The sequence below is a fragment of the Phyllobates terribilis genome, unplaced genomic scaffold, assembly GCF_046119375.1.
Source record: "Phyllobates terribilis strain yellow unplaced genomic scaffold, ASM4611937v1 Scaffold_5__5_contigs__length_657084704, whole genome shotgun sequence".
Classification (NCBI taxonomy): Eukaryota; Metazoa; Chordata; class Amphibia; order Anura; family Dendrobatidae; genus Phyllobates; species Phyllobates terribilis.
In genome coordinates, this window is record NW_027362765.1 from 187117693 (window position 1) to 187145638 (window position 27946).

Genomic DNA, 27946 nt, shown 5'->3' on the forward strand with positions numbered 1-27946 from the left:
GCTCAAACATCTAAATTGGTATTTGGAGATCTCTTGATCCATGGAGACTGCACGGCTCATTTAACTATCCGTGCACAGCCAGGCAGCCGCTTTACCTTTAGGCCACTGAAGAGTGTTGATTCCACCCCCCCCCTTTATCCGCAGGATAGCAGAAACTCATGGAAGAGTGTTAAATATTGATGACAGCTTAAGGTGCAAATAGGTAAAAACAAAAAGTTCCTCTCCCGATTATAGTTAGACCACATCTATCTGAGTAGATGGTTAAAACGATGTATGGATATGGACTTATCCAGCAATTTTGTATTTACTGGTCCAGCTTTGATCTACTAGATCGGACATGGTAACTGCACTGCCCACTATGTATTAATTTTATCTCCGAGGCCTGTAGAATATCATGCATATGTCCTAATAATTCTAATCGGACCAATCCAAGATACTCCCCAGTCATTGCATGGGTACCCCCTACAACTGCAATGCCTAACGTCCACTATTGTAGCTATGGCAGATTTATGTAGGTGTATGTGTTAGGCAGGAGCTCTAAATTGGAAATACACTTAATGTGCCTTTTAACTTTTATTTTTCCATAGGCTCAGAGAGAGATAAAATAACAAGCTGAGCTTTTACTCACCCTCCCTATGACCAGTGCTGGCTCTCCACCGCTGCTTCGGTCTTTGATCAGTTTCAGCAGTGACATCACATGTGCAACGCTCATAACCGCTGCAGTTGATCAATAGGTTGGCTGACTGTGCCAATGTAAATGGCACTAGCAACTGAGCCCAATAATTGACTGCAGTGCTGTAGATGTGTCATCAATGCTGTAGCTATTCAGCAAAGAACAATGCAACGATGGAGAGTCAGCAGTGGGCCAGGGAAAGGGTGACTAAAAGCTCATTTTGTTATTTTATACATCTGAGTCTATGCAGTAATAAAAGTTAAGAGGTCAAGCCCTTTAAGTTCAGTGGTTTTTCATGACCTCTACAAAGTCAACGAATGCATAATCCATCAAGTATACAACCAAGAAATGTCTAAAAGTCCAGTGGGCTTTCATACCTGTAGGCAGGAAGGCATGCGTGTTGAGATGCATTCCTTGGAGGCCCATTACTTTAACATATTGTAGTCAAGAAGTATGTGTAGCTTAGAAGACCCTGCTGGATCGTTTCAGGACTCCATACCACTATGTGTTAGGAAAATTGCCATTTACGAAGTCTTAAAGGCTAGGCTCACATTACAGCGGGAAATCAATGCATTCTTCATGTCACTAAATGGCCGATATGTTGTAATTTTTGTGGTTTTCAAATTGACTGACACTAAAAGCAGCTTGTGTATATAGCTGTATGGCAGTGTACTGCAGGCCTTTAATAATGAAACTGTATTTAGCTGTTGACAGTCTCCATGTTTGTGTGGATTGAGGCCCATAAAATGCACATAAGCCTGGGTGCGCGATCACAATTTGTCTTTTCCCATATAGTGGATGCACTTGATGTTCCTTTTACACCAATTCCAAAATGCTCTAGAGTTTATCATTATTTATACCAAGACCTATATATCTAATGATGACTAGTAGCTGATGTTTAATATGTTAATAGGGTCATAATAGTGCTTCTTTTCACAGCTTATATTCTTTCATCGCAACATAGTGCTGTAACATACCTGGCGGCGTCCTTGCATGGTGGTCCATCTCCCACTGTGCAAGAGGGCGCACTTGATCTCCTGTCCAGAATGTCTCTCTGGCTTCCCTCCATGCTGTCTGTTTGTGTCTGTTTCTGCTGCTTAAGGGCGGCGCCCGATCACTTCCTGCCTTTTGTACCTGCTGTGGGTCACACCCCTTGTGCGTCCTCAGCCTATTGCTGTCTGTCACTTGGTATATAGCTCAGCAGCTCCCTTCTATCCCTGCCTGAGCATAGTGTTTTCCTTCAGTGTGTGCTTGCACTCTGAAGGTGCCAGGTCCCGTCTTTGTTTCCTTGTCTGCCTTTCCTGGAGGCTGTATTTCCAGGCCTGTCTGAACTTAGTCCTGTATGTCTCCTGCTTTGCGGTATTAGTTCCCGTGTCTGAACTAAGTCCTGTATGTCTCCTGCTTTTCGGTATTAGTTCCCGTGTCTGAACTGAGTCCTGTATGTCTCCTGCTTTGCGGTATCAGCTCCCGTGTCTGAACTGTGTCCTGTATGTCTCCTGCTTTGCGGTATTAGTTCCCGTGTCTGAACTAAGTCCTGTATGTCTCCTGCTTTGCGGTATTAGTTCCCGTGTCTGAACTGAGTCCTTTCTGTGTTCTCTTGTCTGTCCTGTCTGAACACGCTCCTTGCCTGTTCGTTCCGCCTTCTAGTGGCCGATTTCCTAGACCCGCTCCTGTTTCTGGTCTGTCCTGTCTGAACACGCTCCTTGCCTGTTCGTTCCGCCTCTCTGGGGGCCGTATTCCCAGACCCGCTCCTGTATCCCGCTGCAGTGTCGGTCTCCTCCGTACACTCAGTTCCAGTCTGAACACTCTCCTGTCCTTTACCTGTTTTGCCTCTATGTCCGTTCCCTTCCTTTTTCTGCAGGGTCTGAACTCGTACCTAACTCCTGCTTGTTTTCTCTGCAAGTACTGTGTGAGTATCTGGCTCTGTCTTTCCCTTCCTGTCTGTTCCGTGTGAACAGAGCCCTGTCCCCCCTGCTCAGCCTTGTCTGCACTCTAGCAGAGCTTGCCTGTAACCCTCTGCCTGTATTGTTCCTGAGTCCCGGTGTGTACTGGGTCCTATCCCGCCTGTGTTCCTACCTGCTAGTGCCTCCCTGTCTGTACTCTAGCTGTGCTTGCCTTTACCCCCCTGCCTGCATACCCGCCTGCCTGCATACCAGTCGTGCCTGCCTATACCCACCAGTCTGTGTGCCAGCCTACCAGCCTGTTCCTGTATTCCCCTGTGTGGGTCAACAGCCGTGTCCGGGGTCTGTCCTGGAGTAGCACCTGGTCCCTCTGCTCGGTTCCTCCTTGGTGCACTGGCGTCGTATGCCGTCGTGCGACCCTGGTCGGATCGGGTGAATACTTAGTCACGCCCCTCCAGGCATTCACTCTCCGGCACGGTCCAGTGGAATCACTACCTATCACACGCACACGCCGCTTAGCCCGGGCGTGTGCATAACAGGTGCCTAGTAGATGGTGTCCACCAGGAGGCTCTCCAGAAACTTATTGGTTAAATCTTTTATTTGCCCATATACCAGTTGTTAAAGCAATTAGCTGCTAAAACTCATTAAGTACAGTAAAGCCGCTAGCAATTAGTACTTCAGAGCACTGGCGTATCCTTAATAACCCCACAGGATCTCATCTCCAGAGATGTAACACAAACTGCAGAGAGGAGGAACTCATTTATACCACTAACATATTCAATCAATAAACCAAGAGGAAAATCAAGACAGGGCTCTGTATCCATGCTTGTCATATAAAATCCCTCCATCCTATCTTTATCATAGAGCCTTGCAGACATATATATGGATTTACTAGTCATCTATGAATCAAGTATAATGTAAATCTGTGAATGCTGTAGTTGTACACATGCAGCTTATCTTTCTACCTCCTGAAGAGCTGTGTTCTCTGACTATGGTTTATGCATGAAGTGAATTTATTGCCTTTTTTTTTAGTAGAATCAGAAGCAGTCTGTGGTCCTACCTGACCTACTGTGTTAAAGGGGTTGTCCTACTGTTGGTCTTTTGATTCCCCCCAGGAGCATCCCCTTAATGGGAATCTGTCACCACATTTGAGCTATCTAAACTATGAACATGGGCATACAGGTTATAGACAGATGAGGAGAGTGATCCATGTATGTCTCATATCCGATGCCTTTTTGTTGAGAAATCCTCTTTTATCACTTTATAACTCTGCCTCCAGAGCTTATTTTACGTGAAGGAGGTGTTACCAGTGTGATGTGTAATGGCCGCTCTCAGCTCTCCTGATCTCACTGCAGAGCTGTGTTTGATTATACCTGTGCATTGTCCATTTTAGGACATGATCAGATATCAGTCAAACATCAGAATAATGTCATTTTGAGGCTGAATACCCTGAATTTGACAAAGTCACAGAAGTACATCAAGCTCACCACCTGCAGTTCTACACTTCTGGAGCACGGATAGCACCTGGGCACGGTGCAACATCCAATAGAGAAAGCAGAAAAATCCAGCTCACAGATGAAGTCCAAAAAAGTGCATTTTATTTTCCAAGGTACATGAAGCAAAGATTAAAATTGTGTGTTCACAAAAAAGAGAATACAGGCATCTTTTGACTTGTTTCGAGCGGCAAGCGCTCTTTGTCAAGACTTTTTTGGACTTCATCTGTGAGCTGTATTTTTCTGCTTTCACCTGAAGATGACGATGACCACCACCATCATCTTCACCACCACCACCATCACCGTCATCATCATCATCATCATCATCACCACGCTGCTGGGACTTGAAACCAAAACTCTATGTCCAGAAATCAGTACACTTACCATTGAGCTAAACACTCAGTTGAAGAAACTTAAGCATTCTATTTGGGATGGTGATTTTCAGTGCAAACTTGTCTGAAACTCATTGGGACTTTCTCACTGAACTACTCCAAGCCAAATTCAAATGATGTGCGATTTTGATATGTGACTCTGATATCTGACTTTCTTCAGCCTCATAGTGTGGAACTTCTGGGTTCAAATCCCAGAATCAGAAGAACATTTTTACTTTTTTTTTTTTTTTTTTTTACTTCTGCTGGTTAGCACACAAACTACAGTGATATATCACTATGGCACCATTTCATCCGACAAAAACGGTGCCATAGAAGCGTTACGCCATACCATATCTATTCTTGAAAGGGATTGATATGTTGATGAGGCACAAGAGAATACTCTTGCAGAGGGGAACCTCTCCCTCCAAAAAACTATCAATTCCAATTCAGTAGTAAGATGACCAAATGGGGATACACTATCCAACCCCATACATTCAAAGTGGGCCACTGTACAGTGCACACCGACAAATCTGCCCTCATCATCTTTGAAAGAGTCAATGCATTTAATGTGAATTTTCTTATGCACCAGGAGACTAACCCCCCTCAAGTAATTAGAAAACATAGTATAAACTAAACCCCATCCAAGATCTATGTAACGTGTTAATGGACTCATTTGTCATTTGTCTCTTACAGTCCAACAATTGTCCCATAAGCTTTCCTATTGTTAACAAAGCATCATAAAACAGCAGTCAAGCCTAAAATTAACCAAAAATCCTTACATTTGCACACCAAGAGAAGAACCACCCATTCCCACCAACCCATCCAGAAACATGCCCCCCCAAATGTTGTGAACCTATTCTTACTCTAAAGGGCTGGGGCTCGAAAAGACACCTAGCCATCCAATATACGCCCATACTGAGTGTGACTGAAATTATAACACACTATAAAACATCTTGCATCTAAAACAGAGCTCGCTCACTCAAATAATGAACACCCCCCACTCAGGAATGTGCCAAAAAGAGTACACATTCAAAAGCAAAGGAACCAGGACCTCAGACATATAAAACATATTAAACTTTTAGGCCCAGAGGCGCAGTACTTATTTTATATAGACAAAGCAGCTTCTTTCATTACATGCATCAATGATTTAAGAACCTCTGGCCCTTGTTTACTGGTGGATCTAGTGCTCGTGTGTTCCTCCGTCTGAGGGCATCCTTCAGATTCTCAAAAAATGTAGTAGATCCCAGAGTGACCACTCTCAACAGGATAGAGAGTGGAATATTGCAGGCCCAATGAATGCATTCTTCTTTTGATATCTAGGAACATGGCCCTCTTGCGCTGATCTTCCAAAAGTCTGGAAAGAATTAAATTTTTTGCCCACCAAGACTAATATCTTGTTTCTCCCATGCCTTCCTCAGAGTAATGTCTCAATCCTTTAAAATGGAGGATTTTAATCAGAATAGAAATAGCTAAAGTGGTACCCAATTAGTTTATATTAATAATTAGCATAGGGATAAAATTTAACCTTTATTAAATAATTATTAAAAGGCCCAAAGTACAAGGTGCATGCATAAATACAAGAAGTACCAAGAAATACAAAAGATGAAGAAAAATAGGAAACTTATACTGATAGTATTCCTATTTATCAAAAAAAATTTGACCAATCACCTTTGAGGAAATATTTTTCAGGTAAATGGTGGATATTAACAAAATAACCTCACTAGTAAAGTCCACCAGACCACCATATCCTCTCTAGCTAATTCCCATCAGTTAATAACCAGGTCAGTAAACAAGGTATTGAACAGGTATAAATCAAATCCACAACTTCTGGGAATAGTATAGGCTAGTTAAATACATGAAACCAATCAGCCAGACATATAGAACCATTAAAGGAAAATTATTCATAATTAATTTTATATCAAAGCATATATCCACACATATATTAACTATTTTGTGGCTTTGCAAAGATTATCATACAATCCTAGAGGATTGGCCACTAAGACACATCTAATGAATGGGGTCATGATTATGGGCACTTTACTCCCCTGATGATAAAAGGGAAACGCGTCGGGAGCCCGCCTGTAATGAGACTTCATACCCATCACTAATGGAGGATCAGATAAGTTCAAAATTTCCCCCCGAGATGAAACGCCTTTTGTTCACAAGCGCCAACTGCAGGATCTAAATACTGGAGGCTTTACCTAAGATGCCTGCCCGGCTCTTGGCGCGGTAAGAGGATAGAAGTCCTCTGTACAGCAGCGTTCTTCGTGCCTCTTCGTCTGTCTCGCACAGCACCGCTACTGACTCCTCACCTCCTCCACCAGTATAGTACTATTATTGACAGGGAATATGGGTTTTTAAGCCGGATATCTGTCCAGGATATCGAAAGCGCTGCTCAAATGCGTCCACTCAGTAGCGGAGTATGGCCATGCCCCCTAAAATGCCCTTTTTAGTATCTGGGTTATACAGCCATTCTGACATGGATTATAATGTAAGAACATTAGTCTCATCAGGTGTACGAGATCTATTTAATAAGGTATGCAGTTTGAATTATGAAACCTGATGACCGATATGTTAATGTGTACCATGCTGGTGATCAAACATTTGCAATAGACCATCAGTCCCAATGTTGAGATCTTTGAGGAGACACATTATTGTGAACATTTCATATTTTGCTCTTATTCAAAAGAGTGCTGGATCAATTATGTTAAATTCATTAAGAGGCACGTGCAGGAATTCCAACTCATAATATTCTTTTCTACTTCTGGCTGTATGCTAACTAAGGAATGAGGAGCAGGATTAAGCCCCCTTTCTGTGTTTTCAGGGTATAGTAGTCCTCATAGCTGCTAGCTTCCTCCCAACAGCTCAGAGACAACTGGTAATTAGCGATAAATTATTCAAAGGGTAAATCTGGTGAAAAATGCCGCATACAAGTGATATAATGACCAGATATGGGATTACTCCTCATCTACACACATGACAGCTCATTCTAAAAAGTTACTTTAAAGTATATTTATTATTATTTATTATTATAGCGCCATTTATTCCATGGCGCTTTACATACATACAAAAACAATTACAATAATCTTGAACAAAACGTGACAGCGACTGGTACAGGAGGAGCGAGGACCCTGCCCGCGAGGGCTCACAATCTACAATGGATGGGTGAGGATACAGTAGGTGAGGGTAGAGCTGGTCGTGCAGCAGTATGGTGGAGAAGTGGTTACTGCTGGTTGTAGGCTTGTTTGAAGAGGTGGGTCTTCAGGTTCCTTTTGAAGATTTCCACGGTAGGCGAGAGTCTGATATGTTGGGATAGAGAGTTCCAGAGTAGGGGGGGATGCACGGGAGAAATCTTATATGCGATTGTGGGAGGAGGGGATAAGAGGGGAGTAGAACAGGAGATCTTGTGTAGATCGGAGGTTGCGTTCAGGCAAGTACCGGGAGACTAGGTCACACATATATGGAGGAGACAGGTTGTGGATGGCTTTATATGCTGTGGTTAGGGTTTTGAACTGGAGTGGTTGAGGAATGTGCGGATGCGGGAGATATTTTTGAGTTGGAGTCGGCAGGAAGTGGAAAGGGCTTGGATATGTAGTTTGAAGGAGAATATCAGAGTCCAGAGTTACCCCAAGGCAGCGAGATTGCGAGACTGGGGAGTGTGAACAGCCATTGACTTTGATAGTTAGGTCAGTTGGGGGGGTTGAATGAGATGGTGGAAAGATGATGAATTCTGTTTTATCCGTGTTAAGTGTTAGAAATCTAGCAGAGAAGAAAAATGAAATAGCGGACAGACATTGTGAGATTTTGGTTAGTAGGAAGGAGATATCAGATCCAGAGAGGTAGATCTGTGTGTCCTCAGCATAGAGGTGATAATGAAAGTCGTGAGACTCTATGATCTGTCCCAGACCGAAGGTGTAGATGGAGAATAGGAGGGGTCCTAGAACTGAACCTTGGGGGACACCGACAGATAGGGGGCGAGATGAGGAGGTGGTGCGTGAGTGGGAGACACTTAATGTCCTATCTGCTGGGTATGAAGAGATCCAAGATAGGGCCAACTCCGTGATGCCAAGAGATGAGAGAGTCTGTAGTAAGAGGGAATGGTCCACTGTGTCGAAGGCAGATGACAGGTCTAGGAGGAGGAGGAGGACAGAGTAGTTAAGCTTGGATTTGGCGGTTAGTATGTCATTGATGACTTTAGTCTGGGCAGTTTCAGTAGAATGATGCGGTTGGAGGCGGTCAAAGAGAGAGCAAGGGGTGGGAGGACAGTTCAGAATGAACGTGTTGTTCCAGTAATTTTAAGGCATAGGGGAGAAGTGATATGGGGCGGTAGCTAGTCAGAGCGGATGGGTCGAGGGAGGGATTTTTGAGGATGGGTGTGATTGAGGCAGTTTGAATCATGAGGGGAGCACACCAGTTGTTAGTGACAGGTTGAAAAGGTGGGTTATGGTTGGGATGAGGATAGTGGTAATGTTGGGGATGAGGTGGGACAGAATTGGGTCAAGTTCACAGGTGGTGAGGTGTGATTTGGAGAGTAAAGAGGAAAGTTGATCCCCTTTTAAAGCCTCTGAGCAAAATACTCCTTTAAATACAACTTTCTATCTCTCCTTGTTCAGAATTTAACTGATTTTAAATCTTCTTTTTTTCCTTTTTGCCCTCTAATACAGTACAATTTGTAATTATATTATTCTGCATGTAATTCACATCATATTAAATTGCTTGCGATGTTTTTTGGCTGGAGTATTGTCCTCCTGTATTTGCACTTCCTGCTAGCAAGCCTCATTATTTATTATCAGGAAACCAGTACGGACACACGGCTCGCGAGGGATGCAGACACGTGGAACTCTAAGCAGCCGAAGCGTCAGAAGAAAGAGACCAAACAACTAATAACAGACTTTGGTAAGATGTTGTGAAGTGAAGGATGACAGACTGTTTGTTTTTAGTAGGTTTAATTGGGAAGCGGAGTTCCTTTTATTTACCAGCAGTCTCAGTGGGGTTCAACACTTTTTTAAATGTGTGAACGTATTAGCGTTAATATCAGCTACGGAAATGGTGGTCTGGAAAGGAGCAGTGAGACAATTAATCCTTCTTACAGGGGGTGCCACATAAGCAACATTTACCACCTACCCAGAGTATAGGTGATAAATGCCGATTGCTGGGGATCTAACTGCTGAAGCCGTCACCCATCCTCAGAATAGGAAGGTTTTGAGCATGTGTGACCACCCCTTCTATATACCTTGAATGGCCCAATGGTCACACATGATCGCGATCACTCCATTCACACTTTTGGCTCCTCAGTTTTCATGAACAGTCGTCACTATCGAACTACAAAATATTATATTTATCGTCTATTCTTTGGATATATATTTTTAAGTATCAGCCCCTTTAAAGGCAATGTCTCAAGAATATCACTGTACGGCTTCTGTGACTGGTGTAACCGTCCAGGTCATCCTGGGATGCTCTTAGCCTGGCAGAGCTCTTACACAGCGGCTCTGCATTTAGGCTTTGCTGATGTCTCTAATTTCGACCCATTCCACTCCTACGATTTTTCCTTTTTATGCTTCGTTTTTTTCTTCTCTTTTTTTACAAGAGTTGTTTTAAATTACACTATTAATTTACAATGTACTAAAAAAATGGGGGAAAACATCCAAATGGGCTGAAATGGTGGGAAAAACTGCAAATCCATCTTTTGGTTTTTGAGTTAAGTTTTCAGTGTTCATTGTGTTGTAAATTAGCCTGGCAACATAATTTTTTGGGTCAGTACTTTTACAGAGCTGACTTGTATAGGTTTGACTTTCATTTGGAGGGAGGGGTAAAGGCTGTTTGTTTTTTCTGAAATTGGTAAAAAAAATGTTGGCATTTGTGTAAGATTTAAAAAAAAAAAAAAAAAAAAAAAAAACCATTAAAAAAATCCATTTATTTTTAATCACTGTATTAGAAAACCCACAACTTTTTATTTTTCCGTTGATGGCTATGTAAGGTATTTTTTGCTTGGCGAGCTGATGTTTTTGTTGATGCCATATTGAGATGCGGACTACGTTTTAATTGTTTTTTTTTTGATAGACCTGTGACAACTGAAAAACATCAATCTGGCTTTTCTTTTTCCATCTATTGTACAAATTATCTATTTTTATTGGTCAAACGTATACTGACTCTGCGATGCCAGATGTGTTTTTTTTTGTTTTTTTTTAAACTTGGAAAAGAGGGATGAGTCAAACATATATATATATATATATATATATATATATATATATATATATATATATATATATATATATATATATATATATATATATATATATATATATATATATATATATATATATATATATATATATATATATATATATATATATATATATTTTTTTTTTTTGTTTTTAAAAACTTTTATTTAAAATGCTTTCTTTTGTAGTTTCCTTAGGGGACTTGAACCTGCTATCATTTGATTGTCTTTTTTTTTTTTTTTTGTATTGCAATATGGAATGAAAATGACACTCTCATATGAAGCCCTGGCAAATGCTACAGTGGGGAATAAGTATTTAATACACTGCCTATTTTGTAAGTTTTCCCACCTACAAAGAATGGAGAGGTCTGTAATTTTTGTCGTAGGTACACTTCAACTGTGAGAGACCAAATCTAAAGATAAAACCAGAAAATCAGATTGTATGATTTTTTTTTAAAATACTTACTTATTTCATGCAATAAAATGCAATTTAATTATTTAAAAACCTACCAACCAGCTAGAATTCTGTCTCTCACAGTTGAAGTGTACCTATGATAAAAATTACAGACCTATCTATTTTTTGTAGGTGGAGAAACTTGCAAAATCGACTGTATCAAATACTTTTCTCCACTGTACATAGAAGGGCTAAGAGTTTCAGCAGGCCCCTAATAACCATGTTGATTGATTAGCAACCCACTATCAATTCCAGTCGGTAAGGGGTTAAGAGACCAGAAAAAGTTGTGCTCCCCTTAAGGCCCCGTCACACTTAGCGACGCTGCAACGATCCCGACAACGATACGACCTGTCAGGGATCGTTGCTGCGTCGCTATGTGGTCGCTGGTGAGCTGTCAAACAGGCAGGCTCACCAACGATCATGGGAGCAGCGACATCGTGGAAAGAATCTTTCCACGATGTTCTGCTCCTGGTTACCAGCCTGCTGAAGCAGGAGCAGGCTGGTAACTATGGTAAACATCGGGTTACTAGGGGCACACGCGCACCTAGTAACCCGCTGTTTATCATGGTTACCAGCCTGATCGCTGCTCCCGCTGGTCACACACAGCGATATGTGCTGACCAGCGGGAGAGCAACGACCAAAAAATGGTCCAGGACACTTTGCAGCGATCAGCGACCTCACAGCAGGGGCCTGATCGTTGCAAAGTGTCACACATAGCGACATCGCTGGTGAGGTCGCTGTTGCGTCACCAAAACCGTGAAACAGCAGCGATCTCGCTAGCGATCTCGCTATGTGAGACGGGGGCTTTAGTTTAAAGCAATTTCACTATCTGAGTCAACTGATATGTAGAGTGGGTAGAAATTGATACAGATTACTTGAATTGCCTAGCTCAAAATGGCACTCAAGACTTTATCATGTGTTAATACCATCCAAAATGTTGTGGTGTGGGTTCGGATAGAAGCACTTTATATTCATAAGTCATATATTTGCATTTCAATCCCACAACATAATTAATGTGTAGTTGGTTTTAGCCAGAATCTTAATTGCCGCTTTAATTGTTTGTTTTAGTGTCTGACTCCTCTGAAGATGATTTATTCAAGAAAGCCGGCAGCTTGGGGTAAGCAGAGGCAATAACTTGTGAATACTAAAATTGAAGAAGTGCTTTAATAACACAACACGGCCGCTCTTCAGTATCTGCAGTTCATTCACTCGGGAGGTGATTGGTGTGTTATGGCCAGAAGATCCGGTAGCTCTTGGACTTCTCACTTTTCTTGCTGGCCTTAGGTCATTTATTGCATCTACTTATCTTGCTGCATTCGGAGTGGACGCCTATTGACGCCCTCTAAGTCTCTTCTCATACTGTAAAACTTTCACCGGTTTTACTGCCGTGTGCCGTTCTGCCTCGATGCTTTGGGGGATTGTGTTTCCTTGTGCTGTTATGAACTCATAAACTTGGTTTTAGTATGCTAAGGTCCTTCAGGAGTCATGAGTTTTTATCATGGGCTTTAAATCACCTCCATAGTCCCAGGACTGCTTTTTATAAAACCGCCGAAACCAGGCAAAAGAGGTTCCAAGTGTTCTGTGTCACCGGCCATTAGTCTTCTACTGAGAGATGGCCTCTTTTCTGATAGTGCAGATATAAACAGGGAATAGGAGTTTGCACTGCCCTAACATTTCTTTATGTACTATTATATAAATCATTAACCATTTATCCCAGCTAGATAAATAATTGACATGCCAGTCAATGCAAAAGTCTCTTAAGATGGCATAACCCGCAGTTCTATGTTTTCTCTGCAATACAAAGAAATCTGAAACCTTTTCTGTGCGGATTGCAGAGTTCTATTACATTACTGTGCCTTCCCGCCCGCACGTACGGACAAGGTAGATCCGTGATATTATAGGATGACTGCAGCTTCAAGTGAGGAAATGACTCTCCTGCAGGACGTCAAATAAAAACTATTTATTATTGTATTTCTGAGATCTGAATTACAGAGCATGAATGGCCCGTGGACATAATGGAAAATACCCGTAAGGCTGGGATCAAGGGTGCAGTTTTTTTGAGCCAAAGCTAGTAGTAGATTGAAACATAGTATGAAATGCTTCTTATTTCTTCTGAATCCACTTCTGGCATTGGCTTATAGTTAATCACGCTCTGGTGCATATTCGAAAAAGAATACTGCCACGACGAAGGCCATACTGTGTCCACAGTGACTCCATGTGCATGGCTCAATCAGGTTCCTATCGGAATAGCTTTTTTTCAGTGATTCCAACAGAAATCTCGACCTAGTGCTTGGCGCAGAGCACTGTTTCAGTGTGAACTTAGTCTTATAAACTACACAGAAAAGTAAAATTTACCTAAAGGCCCATTAGATCTGTGCCTATATCTGCACCCATGAGAAAATTGCAAAGGAACATTTAATTATGAGGGCACTGGATAATGTCTATTAAAGGGAACTTGTCAGCTGAATAAATAAGCCCTCCCATGAACTTTTATTTCCCCTAAACGTGTATGTAATGTAGCGTCAGTGTGCTAATATGCTCACCTACTCTGTGATATCCAGCGCTGTTCCACTCCTCTTCTCAGTGACTTCACTCCTCTTCCAACTCTCTGGCTCACTTTATGCTCTGTGTGAGCCAGAAGTTAACTTTATAATTTAAGTCTATAGTGCCTTGTTCTGACGCTCCATAGGCTTACACTGTAAAATTCTCTTCTGGGTCACACAGAGCTCAGTGTGATCTGAAGAGCGATGATGTCTGGAACGGCACTGGATACTGGAGAAGACTGCAATAGGTGAGTACTTTAACACACACTACAATACATACACATTTATACAAGCATAAGGGGGGGGAGTTAATGGAAGAGCATCTCTAAGTGATGAAGGATTGAGACAAGAAAACCATTTTTTGCCGACATCATTCTAGCGACTAGGCCTTATATTGAACTTCTACTTCCTGTACTTCACATGGACATTAGCAGTTGTAGACTGACTGAGACCCAATTTGATTACATAAAAATGCTATGTGAGCATGATAATTTGGGCTAAGGTCATTGTGAAGGGTGAGGGAGCTGAGACATCACCTATTGTGAATGGTGTATTCTCTGTTACCTGCTGTGTACAGAGGTGCTATCTGTCATTGTAATGCTGTCTGTGATGATAATGAGACTACTGAAACACTTCTTCATTTATAGAGCTAACTTAAGTCTGGTATGAGGCCAAGTGGCCAGCTTGTAAATTGCAAGATTTTAGGGTTTTGTCTTTTGTTAATTATCCGTATTTCTATCTGTAAACCTTATCAAAATAAAAACAAAACCGTTAACATCGAAACTTGATTTAAACAATAGGTAATTTTTGTGATGACACAAACGTGACATAAGTTGTTGTCCACTTCTTGGTCTGAGTCGGAGAGTAAATTCACGCCCACGTGTCATTTTTTCCGAATATGTAGCGTGTCAATTCTGTTGTCGATATTACCCCTTCTAAGAACTAGCGACTTTCAGTCATGTGGGTGTGCACGGAGCAGCTACAGTCCCCATTCACAGTACCCCTCACACCCCAGCACTTTGACAGCTGGCTTTGCCCAGATGCACTGCGAGCTAGCAATCAACATGCTTGCCTAGAGCTGCCACTAGTGCTGCGCCAGTCCTATGATTGAAAGCCGGCTGTTCCTTGGAGGGAATAAGGTACCGTGGTTTATCCTGGTAGGCACCCTTTCAGTAAGGTGGCCATGCAGGATTAGAATGCTATGTACTTGTAGATAAAATCTTTTCTCTGCAGATAAAAGAAGTTTTTTGAGGTGATAGGTTTCCTTTTAAAATCTGTCAGCAGGTTTTTGCTACCTCTTCTGAGAGCAGCATAATGTAGGGGCAAGAACCCTGATCCCAGCAAAGTATGGAGGAGGTGGGCATGGGCACTGAAGCTGGCAGGATGCAATTATGTGGCAAGCTAAGGAGCTGCATTTTCAAGCTCAATGGCAAAGTGCTTGAAAATGCACTCCTTACTTAGGAGACTGGACACCACTGATAGCCAACAAGCACTAAACGATAACATTAAAAATTCCCCTATTCTTGACATTGTTGAGGATTGTTATTAAGAAGTAAGTTGCAAAGTTCCTTTTTTTTTTTTTTTTTTTTTTTACAAGCCATTGCCATTTTCCCCTTTTTAAGAAGATCGGACAACCCCTTTTATTTTATAAATATTAATATTTCCTTTTTTATTGATAGAAGTGATGCTGATCACCCATCCATGTTAAGTGAGCCCAGTTTATCTTTCGAACTTGAAAACAAAGAAGACACCTTGACGGCCAATGAAGCAAATGATCAGGTTTCTTCTAGAGTGGAGACAGAAGATGGGGCAGCCTCCGATCTAGGTATGTTACGATGCAGTTTGGGTGACGTCTCTGACGCTTTAGTACTTTTGCATTCTTGAGGATCAGCACCTTATAATCCAATAAAATTGATGTTCTGATTTCATTATCCAACTTACTTTTATAATGTTCTGGAGAATCTCTCCAGTGAGATTCTAGAGTTGCATAACTCTGAACAATATTAGAGGCCTTGGAATGATGCCTGCAAGCCAGTCAACAAATCTAAACCAGATTATTTAATTGGGCTAGAGCTATAGCATTATTTATCCTCCTTTTACACTAAGTTTCTTTGGAGTAGAGATGAAGAAAGTGATTCTCTTGAAAATGAGGAAAAATTCAGGAGTTCATTCATATTAATAGCATTGGTGATCACTGATGTATGGGCTGATGAGACCGTGACATGACTAGAAAGTGAATTAGGCTATGTTCACATTGTAATATATTGAGTATAATCATATAGACTGTGTCATTATGTGCTCTGTTGGACATCATTTTCTGCCATATACTACTATTTGAGGTGGGCTCCAAGATGTGGTCTGTGTCTTGGAGCCCGCCTCAAGTAGGCATATACAGAAGAAAATAATGTCCTACAGAGCACATAGTGACTCCGTCTGCATCATTGCAATCATTGACCCAGTCCAACATACGCCTGAATCTTTTTTTCCAGGGCTTCAGACATAAGCCCCCACAGAGCCACTGACCTAAGGGTAAAACATGATGTGAACATCTTAAGAAGTTATGGTAGTTGTCAGCTTGGTGTGCAAAGTGAACGCCTGCTGTTTCTTCAGTACCTGCTTTATTCTGTGTGCCCACGGGGTAAATTACTGTAAGTTTAATTCTAATCAAGTCAGAAGTGAGCTTATATTTATTCTGAAGACCAAAGGGGCTGTAAACTGAGCTAACTGGGAGCCCTGCTGTAGTTCACCGAGTACTACACTGAGCAGCTTGCTATGTATTGTAATACATGCATGTTGCAGAAGTAAAATGGTTTACATTTCATTATCAAAACCAATTATAGAAATCTTCACATGCATGTAATAAAAAGATTAAAAAAGGAGTTCATAGCCTTAAATGGGTTTTCTGGGACTTTTTTTTTTCCTTTTCTATTGGGCTAAGAACTGACAGGCAGGTAGTTGCTAACTACCTGCATGTTCTGCTCGGCATAGGCTCAGGCCCAAGGGACCGGTCAAGGACTGCTGGTGCCAACAATTCTGCTGCTTCATGTCAACAGAGCAGCTTTTCCAGGCTGCTCTGTCGAGTGGATGTGACGTCATGTTGATTGACAGCCAGTCCCTGCAGTTATGCAGTGGGAAACCGTCTGTCAATCAGCATGACATCATAAGTCACGCCCCATCAACAGAGCAGAAGTGAAGCAGCTGCTTTGTCAATGCAAACTTGCCGGAAGCTGGACAATCGCCAGCAGAAGCGGTCCATGACTGCTCTGAGCTGGCAGATATCGGTGCCAAGCATAACAGACAGGTAGTTAGCAACTACTACTGCTAACTGTGACCTTTGTGACGCCTTATGGCTGTATGTATGGTAAGTAGTAGGCAACTGATAATTGGGCCCCAACCCAGAAAATGATATTATTTTGCACTTAGCAACATGTGCAGCATCAGAAGAGTTGGTTTGCTTATGAAGTTTATTGTATGATGCAGAAACTTTTCTTCTGCAGTACCAGTCTTTGCAGCTTGATATAGTTGCTTCAGTATTTCCTGCGGCCAACTGCTGTATATGGCTGGAGATGCAGTTAAATGTAAGGAAACTGCGTCACTTTAAATGAAGAGGTCTTTATTAACGTTAAGTGGAAAATGGCACTAATAAGTCATTTTCCCATGAGCCGCCCAGTGAGGTTTTGAGACTGGAAATTATGCCGTTCTAAGAGCTCAGATGAAATTGTACTTTGCGGTGAACTCTGTTTCCCATTTTTTAAAACGCCTGCATTATGTCTAAAGCGATGTCAACTCCATAATTATGTTTTCATACATAATGAAACATCACAATATTAGAAACATTCTTAACAAGGATGTCAGTTTTATCGAGGATTCTAGCAAAAATTAAATATCACTTGCTCCTTCCCCTGCTGATTTATTGTGTCTCCAAACGCCTCATCGGGATTAAAGCGCCATAAGATATGATTGCCTGTACATAATTCAGTCTGCCGTCTCACGGATTAACTAAAGCTAACTTTGAATACAGCGTTGCGATTGATATATTTTTTACATAATGCATTTTTTCACCGTTTTCTAATTAAACAACGGGTTGAAATATGACCCAGAGACCCATTTAAAGTTTCTTTTATGAGACTAAAGCAACAAAATAGTATAAAAAAATTACTTTTGTTTCATTTTTCTTCTTGGCGTAATGAATTGTTAGAGATTTCTCTTCTGAGTATGATAAATGTGACTGTTCTGATAAAAGTTACAATATATATTGGCTCTTTCTATAGGGGCTACTTTAGACAACTCATTTACAAGTGACATTATTTCTATACGTTGCGAGATTTATTACTCCAAACTCTTGCTAGATTAGAGCCCTATTGATAAATCTGCCTTAGGGTCTATTCACACTGCAGTGTATGTTCGGTCTATGCTCAGGAAAATGCTCATGGCGCAATGCGTCCAAAGATTCCTATGGTCCAAAGGAATATAGTCAGCATAATCTGTTTCAAGGACTAAAAAATTGTAGGCTGCTGTACTTTCCTTGGCAGCTAAGTGAGAAGCAAATCTATTTATACAGCATATTTACCAGGGCTGTGGAGTCGGTGTCCATTTTGGAGGAGTGGGAGTTGAAGTCGGTATAAAATGGACAGACTCCCAAAATATATAATAAATTGGGTACAGTAGTTCAATGCAGTATGTGCTGGAAATGTTTCCATAAGAATTTGGGAAAGTTATGAAATGTCCTATTCCTGATCTAAGGGTCTAGACTTTTAGCTGAGATGAATCTGTGCTACAGTAAATTTATCACTTAAACATGAGCCATGTATGAGGGAGTCGGAGTTGGTAACATGGAAATTGAGGAGTCTGAGTCAAAGGTTTGGCTTACCGACTCCACAGCCCTTGTATTTACACCATTTTGGGGTAACCTCCCCCTTACCCCACGAAATGTTGAACAGGTATCCTGTTCCTCCTTGCAGTGTGTCAGCATATGGGAGTTTTGGGAGTTTCTCCTGTGTGTCTACAGCACTGCCTGCACTGAAAGTGAATTATTTTCTGCATATATCCTCACTCGATTGTATTTTTTGCACTTTATTGAATAAAAATATTACTCCCATTACACATTTTTCAGATCCGAATTGAGACCCCATACAAATCGCTGAAAAAAACTGTTCTGAAGCCTGCTAATTGGCAGGTGGGAGCACTACTGCTCAGCTTCTGCAACAGCGCATCCTCATAGACTGACTACTGAGCCCGAATACTGCACTCGTGCAGGAGAACAGCCTTTCTGCCTTCTGAGCAGGTCATTTCAGAGTGTTTTTTATTGAGTGTTTGAATTAAGATATTATTTATATATATATATATATATATATATATATATATAGATAGATAGATATTTATATATATATATATATATATATATATATATATATATATATATATATATATATATATATATATATATATAATATCTCGATTCAATGTTTTTTGCGTTTTGTAAAGGAATTTACAGAAACAAAATGTCACTGATAACTAAATCAAAATGGTAAAACTAAACATGTTTACACATCGATAAAGCTTAATGGGGTTGTCCACTACTAGGACAATCCCCTTCTTGAACTAATTGTTTGGCCCTGATAAAATAAAAAAGTTTGTACTCCCCTCCCGTGCCGCCACCGTTCCTGCGGTGTTGACACTCGCGGCCCCGGGGCTCCCATGCTGTTGTTGTGACACTAGCGCCCAATCAGCACTTGCATCACTGTCCCCGCCTATGTACGGACTGAACATGAAGAGGAAATTTGGGCTGCAGCTGATCGGTGTCGGCACTCGCTCTCCCCAGGCTCATGTTAGGTGTTTAGGCCACGAGAGCCCTGCGCCCAGTCAGCGCCGGCTTCTCTCTTCCTGTCTTCAGATGCTTTAGTAATTTAATAGGAAATTAGAGTATGGAACTGTACTAATTCATGTATATATGATTTTAATATGCTTTCAATAGGGTATGTAGACACGTTGCATATTTGCAGCAGAAATTTCTGCACCAAAAATGAGGGAAAAACTGCCTAAAAATACATCCTTTTTGATGCATTTTTTTTACTTCTTTTTTTACATTGCATTTTTTGACAAAGATTTTCCTCTTCCGTTTTTCATTTGAGTGAAAAACGCTAAAAAAATTGACATGCTGCTGATTTGAAACGGCTTAATTTGGACCACATGTTTGCCACCTTGTTTCTAAAAAAAAAAAAAAAAGTGGAGGAAGCGAGGAGTATTTTTACCAGAGAGCAGGCACGAATACATACATAAATAATGGACAAAATTTACTACAAACCATTGATCCCTGGCAAGAGATTATTGCAATTGGTCTTTGTAGTGTTTGCATCTTAAGTTTGGTAGAACATGAATTTCTTAATAATTTATATTACTAATATTTTTTTTTTATTAAAATTTATTTTTTTTATAGCGGAATATGGATTTTCCGAAAGAGACTTTGAGAGCATAAGAAGCAATTTATTGCCAATGGATAGCTTGAGAACACTTAACGAATCGCTCAGTAAAACTTCTGCAGTAGTCAAAGGCCATTTAATAACTGATACAGATGTATGTGAAGACAAGGCTGAACAAAATGGACATGTGAACCTTGAGAATGTCAAGGAACTCTCAGAGCCCAATGACAACATGCAACTAGAAAGGCAACAGTACAGTGAAAGTCAGACATTGAAAATTGCACTTGATTGTTCATATGATAGAAATGACTCTACCCCTGAAAACATGGCTAGCACTCAGGGTAGTGAAAAAGATGCATCTTACACAGTATCAAGGCAACGGCTAAAGAAAAGTATTAAGAAAGTAAATGAATGGCTTCTGAAGACGGATGAGTTTTTGAATGTTTCTCCAAAGGATGAAGAGATGCTACCTGATATTTTTTATGTAGAAGATGGACCTGCCTCTGACACTGATTCCAGTGTGTCTGATGAGACCAAAATTATGACTGTCTCTCATCTTCATGTCGTGTTAAATGCTGTTGAAAAGGGTATTGTTAGTGTTGAGGATAAGGTATTTGGAAAAATATACAAAAGAGAAAAAAAGCCAAACCAAGTGGGTAATATGACTTGTGTTGCTGATGTGCATGTAGATGGTGTTGTGGAGCCATTAAAAGTAAATGAGGTTCTCAAACCACCTAGTTCAAAGCCAAAAAGAAGTACTGGCCTTCAACCTGAAGACTTCATTAAGAAGGTTGAACAAAAGGGACAGAATGCAGATAGGATTTCCAATGGTCCTGTGGTGGTGGAAGATTTTGGTTTGGATGTGGAAGACAATCGGCTAAAAGCACCCATTGCCTCATTTTTGGATCTTGATAAAATAGAGGAGCTAGGTCAAGATTTAGAAACAATTTCTGATGCTCAGTCAAACAAACCAAAGAAGCAGAAGGAGACTTTGAAAAGGAAGAACGAGAAGACCCAACGTACGCGAATGATGCAATCTCTCAAATTGATAAAAGGAGTTGATGTAGACTCTGGCCAACAGCAAAGTCCTCATCTTGTATCTGAAGTAAAGATTGACAGCTATCCAAGCAGCACTGAGCCAGGGCATGAAGTTGACCAAAAAAATGTCAGGCGTAGCAAAAGACTTAATTTATTGAATGAAAATGATTTCTCAAATCGGATGGTCACAGTTACTACCAGTATGGACATTAGGAGTGGGGGGCAAGAAATTGAAGATCCTCCAAATCACATTCCTAACTTGGTCAACTGTAAAGAACAATCTGTGGTGTTAGAAGACCATGGGCCTGAAATTAATTGTGAGTCACCAATTGCAGTCCAAAATGTGACAGTGGAAGGAAATGGAAGTTCACACATGGAGTGCGATTCTGAACATGTGTCAGATATGTACCACCGACCTTCTTCTCCAAGACCAGTGCAGAATGCTGAAGAAATAGAAGACTCTGACCTTGACACAGAGCTCCTCTTAAAGACTTTCAAAAGTGCTAAGAGGATGTCCTTTAAACTAGATCCAGTTACTGAAACTGCTTCTAAGGGAAATTGTGACGTAATGGACATCTCTGAAATTTGCACCAAAGATCGAATTGGTAAATCTTCTAGTCTTTGTAAACCTAATGAGGACATCCATTGTGAAAGCCAATGCAAGAGTGTTCAAGTAACTCAGCTGGAGCACTTACAGAATATGAGATCTAGAAAGAAGTCAAGATTATCCTCCGAAAAACCTGTGACGCGTTCAGCTGAAAACACAGGTAGCCAAACGGTACTTAGAGTTAAGACGATCGCACCCAATGACCAGCCGAACTACATTAAAGATGTCGAGCTCCCTGAAAAATGTAATCTTGGTAAAAGTGCTGCTATAAAAAAAAGTGAGGGAACTCTGTTGCATTCAGAAACGGAATCGTTGTCTGTGTTCCCAGTAGTTACTCATCAAAATCCTGCTGTAGCCATGGGAGGAGACACTAGAAGTGGGATCAGTCAAGTAGAAAATGATCAAGTAAGGAGTGACTATTGTCAGAAGGGCGGTTTTGATGAAGTGCAAGTAAATCAAATGACTTCTTCTAATGGTATCCAAGGGACAATGACAGGCAAACTACTAGGACGATCAGCATCTCATGATGGTAGTCCTGACAAAAGTCCTGAAGTTTACTCCGATACACCTGATGGATTGTTGGGCAGTATTGAGATACCTAGAGAAGATACAAGTTGCTGTGCTGTTGCTGAAAAATCATTTGTTTTTGGTGATGACAAGAAGTCACAATTGGTTGACTGTTCTCTATCTCCTGTCACACAGTCACAAGTTGTAAGAAGGCGAAAGCGAAGAGTGCAAAAGTTAGAATCTTCTGAAGAGGAGTCAAGTGGTGATGAGGAGTTGCCATGTTTTAACACATTATTTGGCAATGCATCAGCTAATGCTGACCAGAAAAATGCATCTGCCAGTTCCTCACCCAGGCAACAAGGTGGTGGTGTCTTGGCAATGTTTAGTAGCTGCAGCACTAGTGGAAAAACTGAGACTAGCTTCAACCTTCCTCGTGAAGCCTTAGTATGTAGTCAGGAGTCTCAGTTTTCTGTCAACCTGTTCTCTTCTCAATCAAACACATCTGACCACTCAACAAATGTAGCCATTGATCTTAATGGTACACGCACACAGGATGGGATTCGGGGGCATAGTCTGAAAAGAGCTAGAATGGACTACTTTAATGAAGACGAAAAGGCAAATGTAGAAAATGAGGAAGAAGAAATGACTAATTTGGAGACTGAATGTGAAGACACATGCCAAGAACAGAACTTAGGTAAATGTTACTTTTTTGTTTGCATACTTAAGCCTCCACTTTTGTGATTAGAATTCTTTCAAGCTTTCGCTCTTCGCGTTAACTATTACTAAATGGGTTTTTCGGTTCAGAATTTTTTTTTTTTTTTAAATGGCCAGAATGGTGTAAAAATGAAGTTAGACATATCTCATGTTCTCAAGTTCTGATGCTTCCTAAGTTCCCTACTGGTCTCTATTTCCCAGTACTTCTCTACAAACAGGAAGTAACTGCTTAGCCAATCAGTGACTGGCTGTAGCTGGTCACATGTCTTATTTCGAGATGTCATCACTCCAGCTGAAAGACCAGTGAAGGTTTGGCAGTGTCTTAATAGTGGGGGATCAATTCTTTTGACTGTACAACATGCCCAGTTCTTCTTTTCCCTGATATCATCTGGTGAGGGAAAGGTAATAGGCTCACATGCATCTTTAGGTGGTTGAATGTTTATGGTCAGATTTACAAGATCTGAGGGTGCAAACCTTCCTGTCCATTAGTGCCAGGCTGTGTGTAGGCGTTGTGTAATATTTAATGACTTTTAACCAGCAGCTGGTATATACTTGTCCCCTCAGGTGAAGTCTCTGGATGTGAGAGTGAGGCCAGCCACACGGGGGATTCCTCAGGACTGTCTTCTCAGTGCGAAGTTCTTAATACACAGGTAAGTTGCTGTCTGTTCATGTAAAAGCAATTAGCAACATGTACCAGAAGAATGTCTAAAGTAAGAGCAATCCTCAATGTTCCTAGATGCAGTGCCATCCTATTCTATGGATCACTCAGTGCTAATACTTGGCAAAATTTCAGTATCTCCTGCATACATTCGTAGGCTTGTAACAGTCCTCAAAGAAGGTGACGCTGATGAAAGTATCAGAAGAGTGATGAAAACATAGAACAGGTCTGCGGAGAGTATCTGGTTATCGCTTTACAATTGTCAGTGCAGTAACCGCAGTGCTGCACATGGTGGCAGTGTTATCTCACCCGACCAGCCGATTGTTGAATACTAACAGCGCTTTCAATCACTTTCGGCTGTCATTGTCGTAAATACATCCTGTCCTTATTTTTTTTTTTTTTTCAAAAACCTTTCCTGACGCGGTAAATTATGTGCATTCAGTGGAGTATGTTTGAGTGCAATTTGTAAACTTTTGTTGATGTTTTAAAGCCATTTCCTGCGGAGCTTTATTTCTGATGTGATGAGCGCAGTATACAAATAAGAGCCTTCTATAAGGTCCATGCAATTTGTAGATGAAATGAGACCAATAAAAATGGCAAGTGCTCCGCATTTCAAGGAATGGAGGCAAACAAATGTGCTTATTGTTCAATTGTGTTTATTGTATTGTTTGGACTCATTCATAAATGCACCGTCTGCATAAGAGAGACACGCTCCGTCATGCCTTTTATAGCCCTTCACTTTCAGCAGACACCTCTTTAAATCTGGATGTTTTATTAGAAAGCCGCCATCGCTGGGCTGTAGATGACTCCCATGTTCAGTTTAGTATTACCGAACCTCAGGCCATGCATTATTCTTACTACTTTTCCATATTGTGATGTCATTGCATTATCAATATTGTCAAAGCGAGTCCTGCTTATTATCCAGTATGTTTCCTATTTTTTTTTTAATTAATTTTTTTTAATAACAAAATGTGCTTGCTCATACCATACAGCGCTATAATAATACCATAGTAATTAGGAGACTTTGCAGCAGTAGAGAAATTGTTGTTTAGGGGTCTCAGATGCTGACTGTATCCTTTCATGTGTTAATGAGACAATTCTTGCCTGAGAGTCATCACTTTTTCAGTATGCGACCTCCAATTGCTGATTGCCTGTGTTGTTAGGTAACCATTTCCTCATCAGCTTAGACACAGAAGGGCTTTGTTATAAGCATCATGATCGTGGCCATATTATGGATTCATACAAGCTGCAGGTTGTACAATACCATTATATGGCTGTATCTACAGTACAGACCAAAAGTTTGGACACACCTTCTCATTTAAAGATTTTTCTGTATTTTCATGACTGAAAATTGTACATTCACACTGACGGCATCAAAACTATGAATTATCACATGTGGAGTTATATACTTAACAAAAAAGTGTGAAACAACTGAAAATATGTCTTATATTCTAGGTTCTTCAAAGTGGCCACCTTTTGCTTTGATGACTGCTTTGCACACTCTTGGCATTCTCTTGATGAGCTTCAAGAGGTAGTCACCGGAAATGGTCTTCCAACAATCTTGAAGGAGTTTCCAGAGATGCTTAGCACTTGTTGGCCCTTTTGCCTTCACTCTGCGGTCCAGCTCACCCCAAACCATCTCGATTGGGTTCAGGTCTGGTGACTGTCAAGTCTCTTCCTATAGACCCCGGTTGGGCTTTCAGACTGGTTTCTTGTTATTTTTGGCTTGTCCAGCCCCTGTTTCTCTGCTCATTGCTGCCTGCAGAGCTCTGCAGGTCTGACTGGGAGTTAGTAATTTTTCTAAACTATTCTCATCTGATTTCTGACCAGATCCAAGTTCAGCTCAACTGTTATATGATCTGTGGTCATTAATCAGCACAGAGGGGTTACTATTAATAACTCTCCTGTCAGTACCTGCTCACTTTTGGTTTCTCCGTTAACTAATTTTGCAGCCTGCAATGAACCGTTCAACAACGAGTCTATAGATGGTAAATGGGGCAAAATGTCTAATGCCCATTGTAAAGATCTGAGGTTGTGGGTTGTAAGTAATCACCTAGGCAGGTTAACAATGCAACAATATTTTATTAATCACCTCCATGGTAATGCAGCAGTTCCAAGTAAATGGCCAAAATACCGTTCTCTCAGTCCTTAACTTCTCAACCTGTAATCAGTAGTTCCCCTGGCTTTGTATCAGGTGATACCCACTGTCTCCCAACTTTTAGTTGGCCCACAGATTCCGTATCTCCAGCCAGTATAGTCTGTAGCCACAGTCCACAATCCTCCAGACGACAGATAAAACGAAAGCACAGATATCCAGTAGCAACAGTCCTTCAATAAAGTTTAAGTCCAAATGACACATCCACAGCTAAAGCACGTCTATCCACTTTAGTTGATAACTGATCTTCAACACTCCGTAAATCATCCATCCATCAGCTCCAGGTCCACAGCCACAGATCCTAACCCTCCAGCATCCTTCTACCAACTCCTAGACTAAAGCATGTCTCTCCTCTACTTCCCTGGGGTCAGCCCCCTCCCAGCTCAGAAGTGCTGACACCCTTCCCTTTAAGCATTTACTGGTCCCTAAAACAATGAAGAATATTCTAGAAGCCTTCATCTGAGGCTGCCTGTAAGACCCCCTGTGGTGACGGCTCCACTGTGTCTCAATCTACACTCGACTAATGAGATTATTGGCTGTTGAGACTATGGACTCCTGAGATAAAGATGAGATTAGTGGAATGCTGGACATTTTAAAAGTGAATCTTACATACTGACAAGTTAGCAGAACTATATAAAACATAGCAAGTAAATCACTAAGGGTATGTGCACACGATGCAGAAATGAAGCAGAAAATTTCTGCATCATTTCTGCATCTCCCTGGCAGAAAAAACGCATGCAGATTGTGCATGCGTTTTTCCTGCAGAATACATGCGGATTCACATGCATTTCCGCATGCAGATTGACAAGCGCTTTCCAGGCGATAGCATCACTTGGAAAGTGCTTGACAACTAGGTCACACTGTATAAATTCATGCAACCAGCATGGATTTATATAGTGTGACCCGAGAGAGTGTATATACTTACCTCCGATGGCCCGCGCTGTCCTGCTCAATCCGTTCTCCCTCGCCGGCAACTTTGAATTGAAAGACCTGCCGAATTCAGCGTCACGTGACCCGTCACATGACTCTGACGTCAGCGCAGGTCCTTCAACTCACTGCAAAGTGCCGGGAACCAAGCAGGAACGCTGCGCGGGCCGCCGGAAGGTAAGTATACATTTATTTTTTATTTTATTCTTTTTTTACATCTTTTTTAATGGTACCTGGGTGTGGATGAGACTCTCCTCTCATCTAGACCCGGGTACCATCCGCACATTAGAATGCACCAATAACGCAAGTACAAATGCAGTCTTTTGGAATTGGCGCGTTCTAATGCAAGTCAATGGCGGCGAAAACGCCGCGTTTATGCAAACTTAATTGACATGCTGCGGATTTTTGAGCGCAGCGTTTACACTGCGGAAAAATCTGCACCATGGGCACAGCACATGCGGATTTCAATTGGGGAACATTGCTGCCCTTCAACCATGCGTTTTTAATGTGTTTCCGCAACTGCAAAAACGCCGCGGAAACTCATTAAAAACGCATCGTGTGAACTCAGCCTTATAAAACACAATAATAATAATTGACGAAAATGGTGGTCCGTTGCTGGAAAAGTATCATAGTCTTTATTAAGTGGGCAGCTCCTCACACCCATTTATTTTTAGCCCTAAATGCATGCACTTAATGAAAAATGTTCCCAAAGATGTCAATGTTCTTTTTTGGCTCAGGTCGGCCATGTTTTTCTCACATTGCCCCCTCTTTGTGTGGCGGATTCTTTAGACTTCTATTGTTTCCATGACAATAACATATTGCAGCTCTAAGCCTTAAATAATCAGCTCTGTTCCCAAAACACGATTTAGGATTTTAAAGCAGTCATCCATCCTAGTAACTGTGAAGGGGGAAAACATTAATTTGGCTAAAAGCTTTTCTAAGATGTGTATCTGGAGTGAAAAAAATCTCAACTACATTGCGTAGGTTACTGAAGTCACTTTCATGCCATGCGGCATGTAGCAAATGAAATACCTGGGTGATTCCTCTCCTGTCTCGTCCAGTTCCCATCTGAAAACTCTTTAAAGTTTGTGTCAGCCACACGTTACTTGCCGATTTCTCAAAGTAAAAGGAATAGAAAGCTCTCCTGGCTGGTGCAGGCTGCGGCTCAGACTGCTTTACAGCATTGCTTGACAGCGTTCCGGGGCAAGTGTGAGGCAGATGATTTTCTTGAGAATAATGGGAATTATTGATCCTGGCTCTGTAAGT

General features: G+C 41.2%; 1 protein-coding gene across 1 annotated transcript in view; it reads left to right on the forward strand.

The window, feature by feature from the left end:
* Window positions 1-27946, forward strand: part of BRCA1 (BRCA1 DNA repair associated) — a 156138-nt gene that overhangs the window by 43264 nt on the left and 84928 nt on the right. Inside the window, exons 7-11 of the mRNA XM_073683619.1 lie at window positions 9232-9334; window positions 12181-12229; window positions 15335-15480; window positions 20092-22920; window positions 23505-23590. Of these exons, the coding sequence (XP_073539720.1) occupies window positions 9232-9334; window positions 12181-12229; window positions 15335-15480; window positions 20092-22920; window positions 23505-23590 (3213 nt within the window). The remainder of the gene's footprint in view (window positions 1-9231; window positions 9335-12180; window positions 12230-15334; window positions 15481-20091; window positions 22921-23504; window positions 23591-27946) is intronic.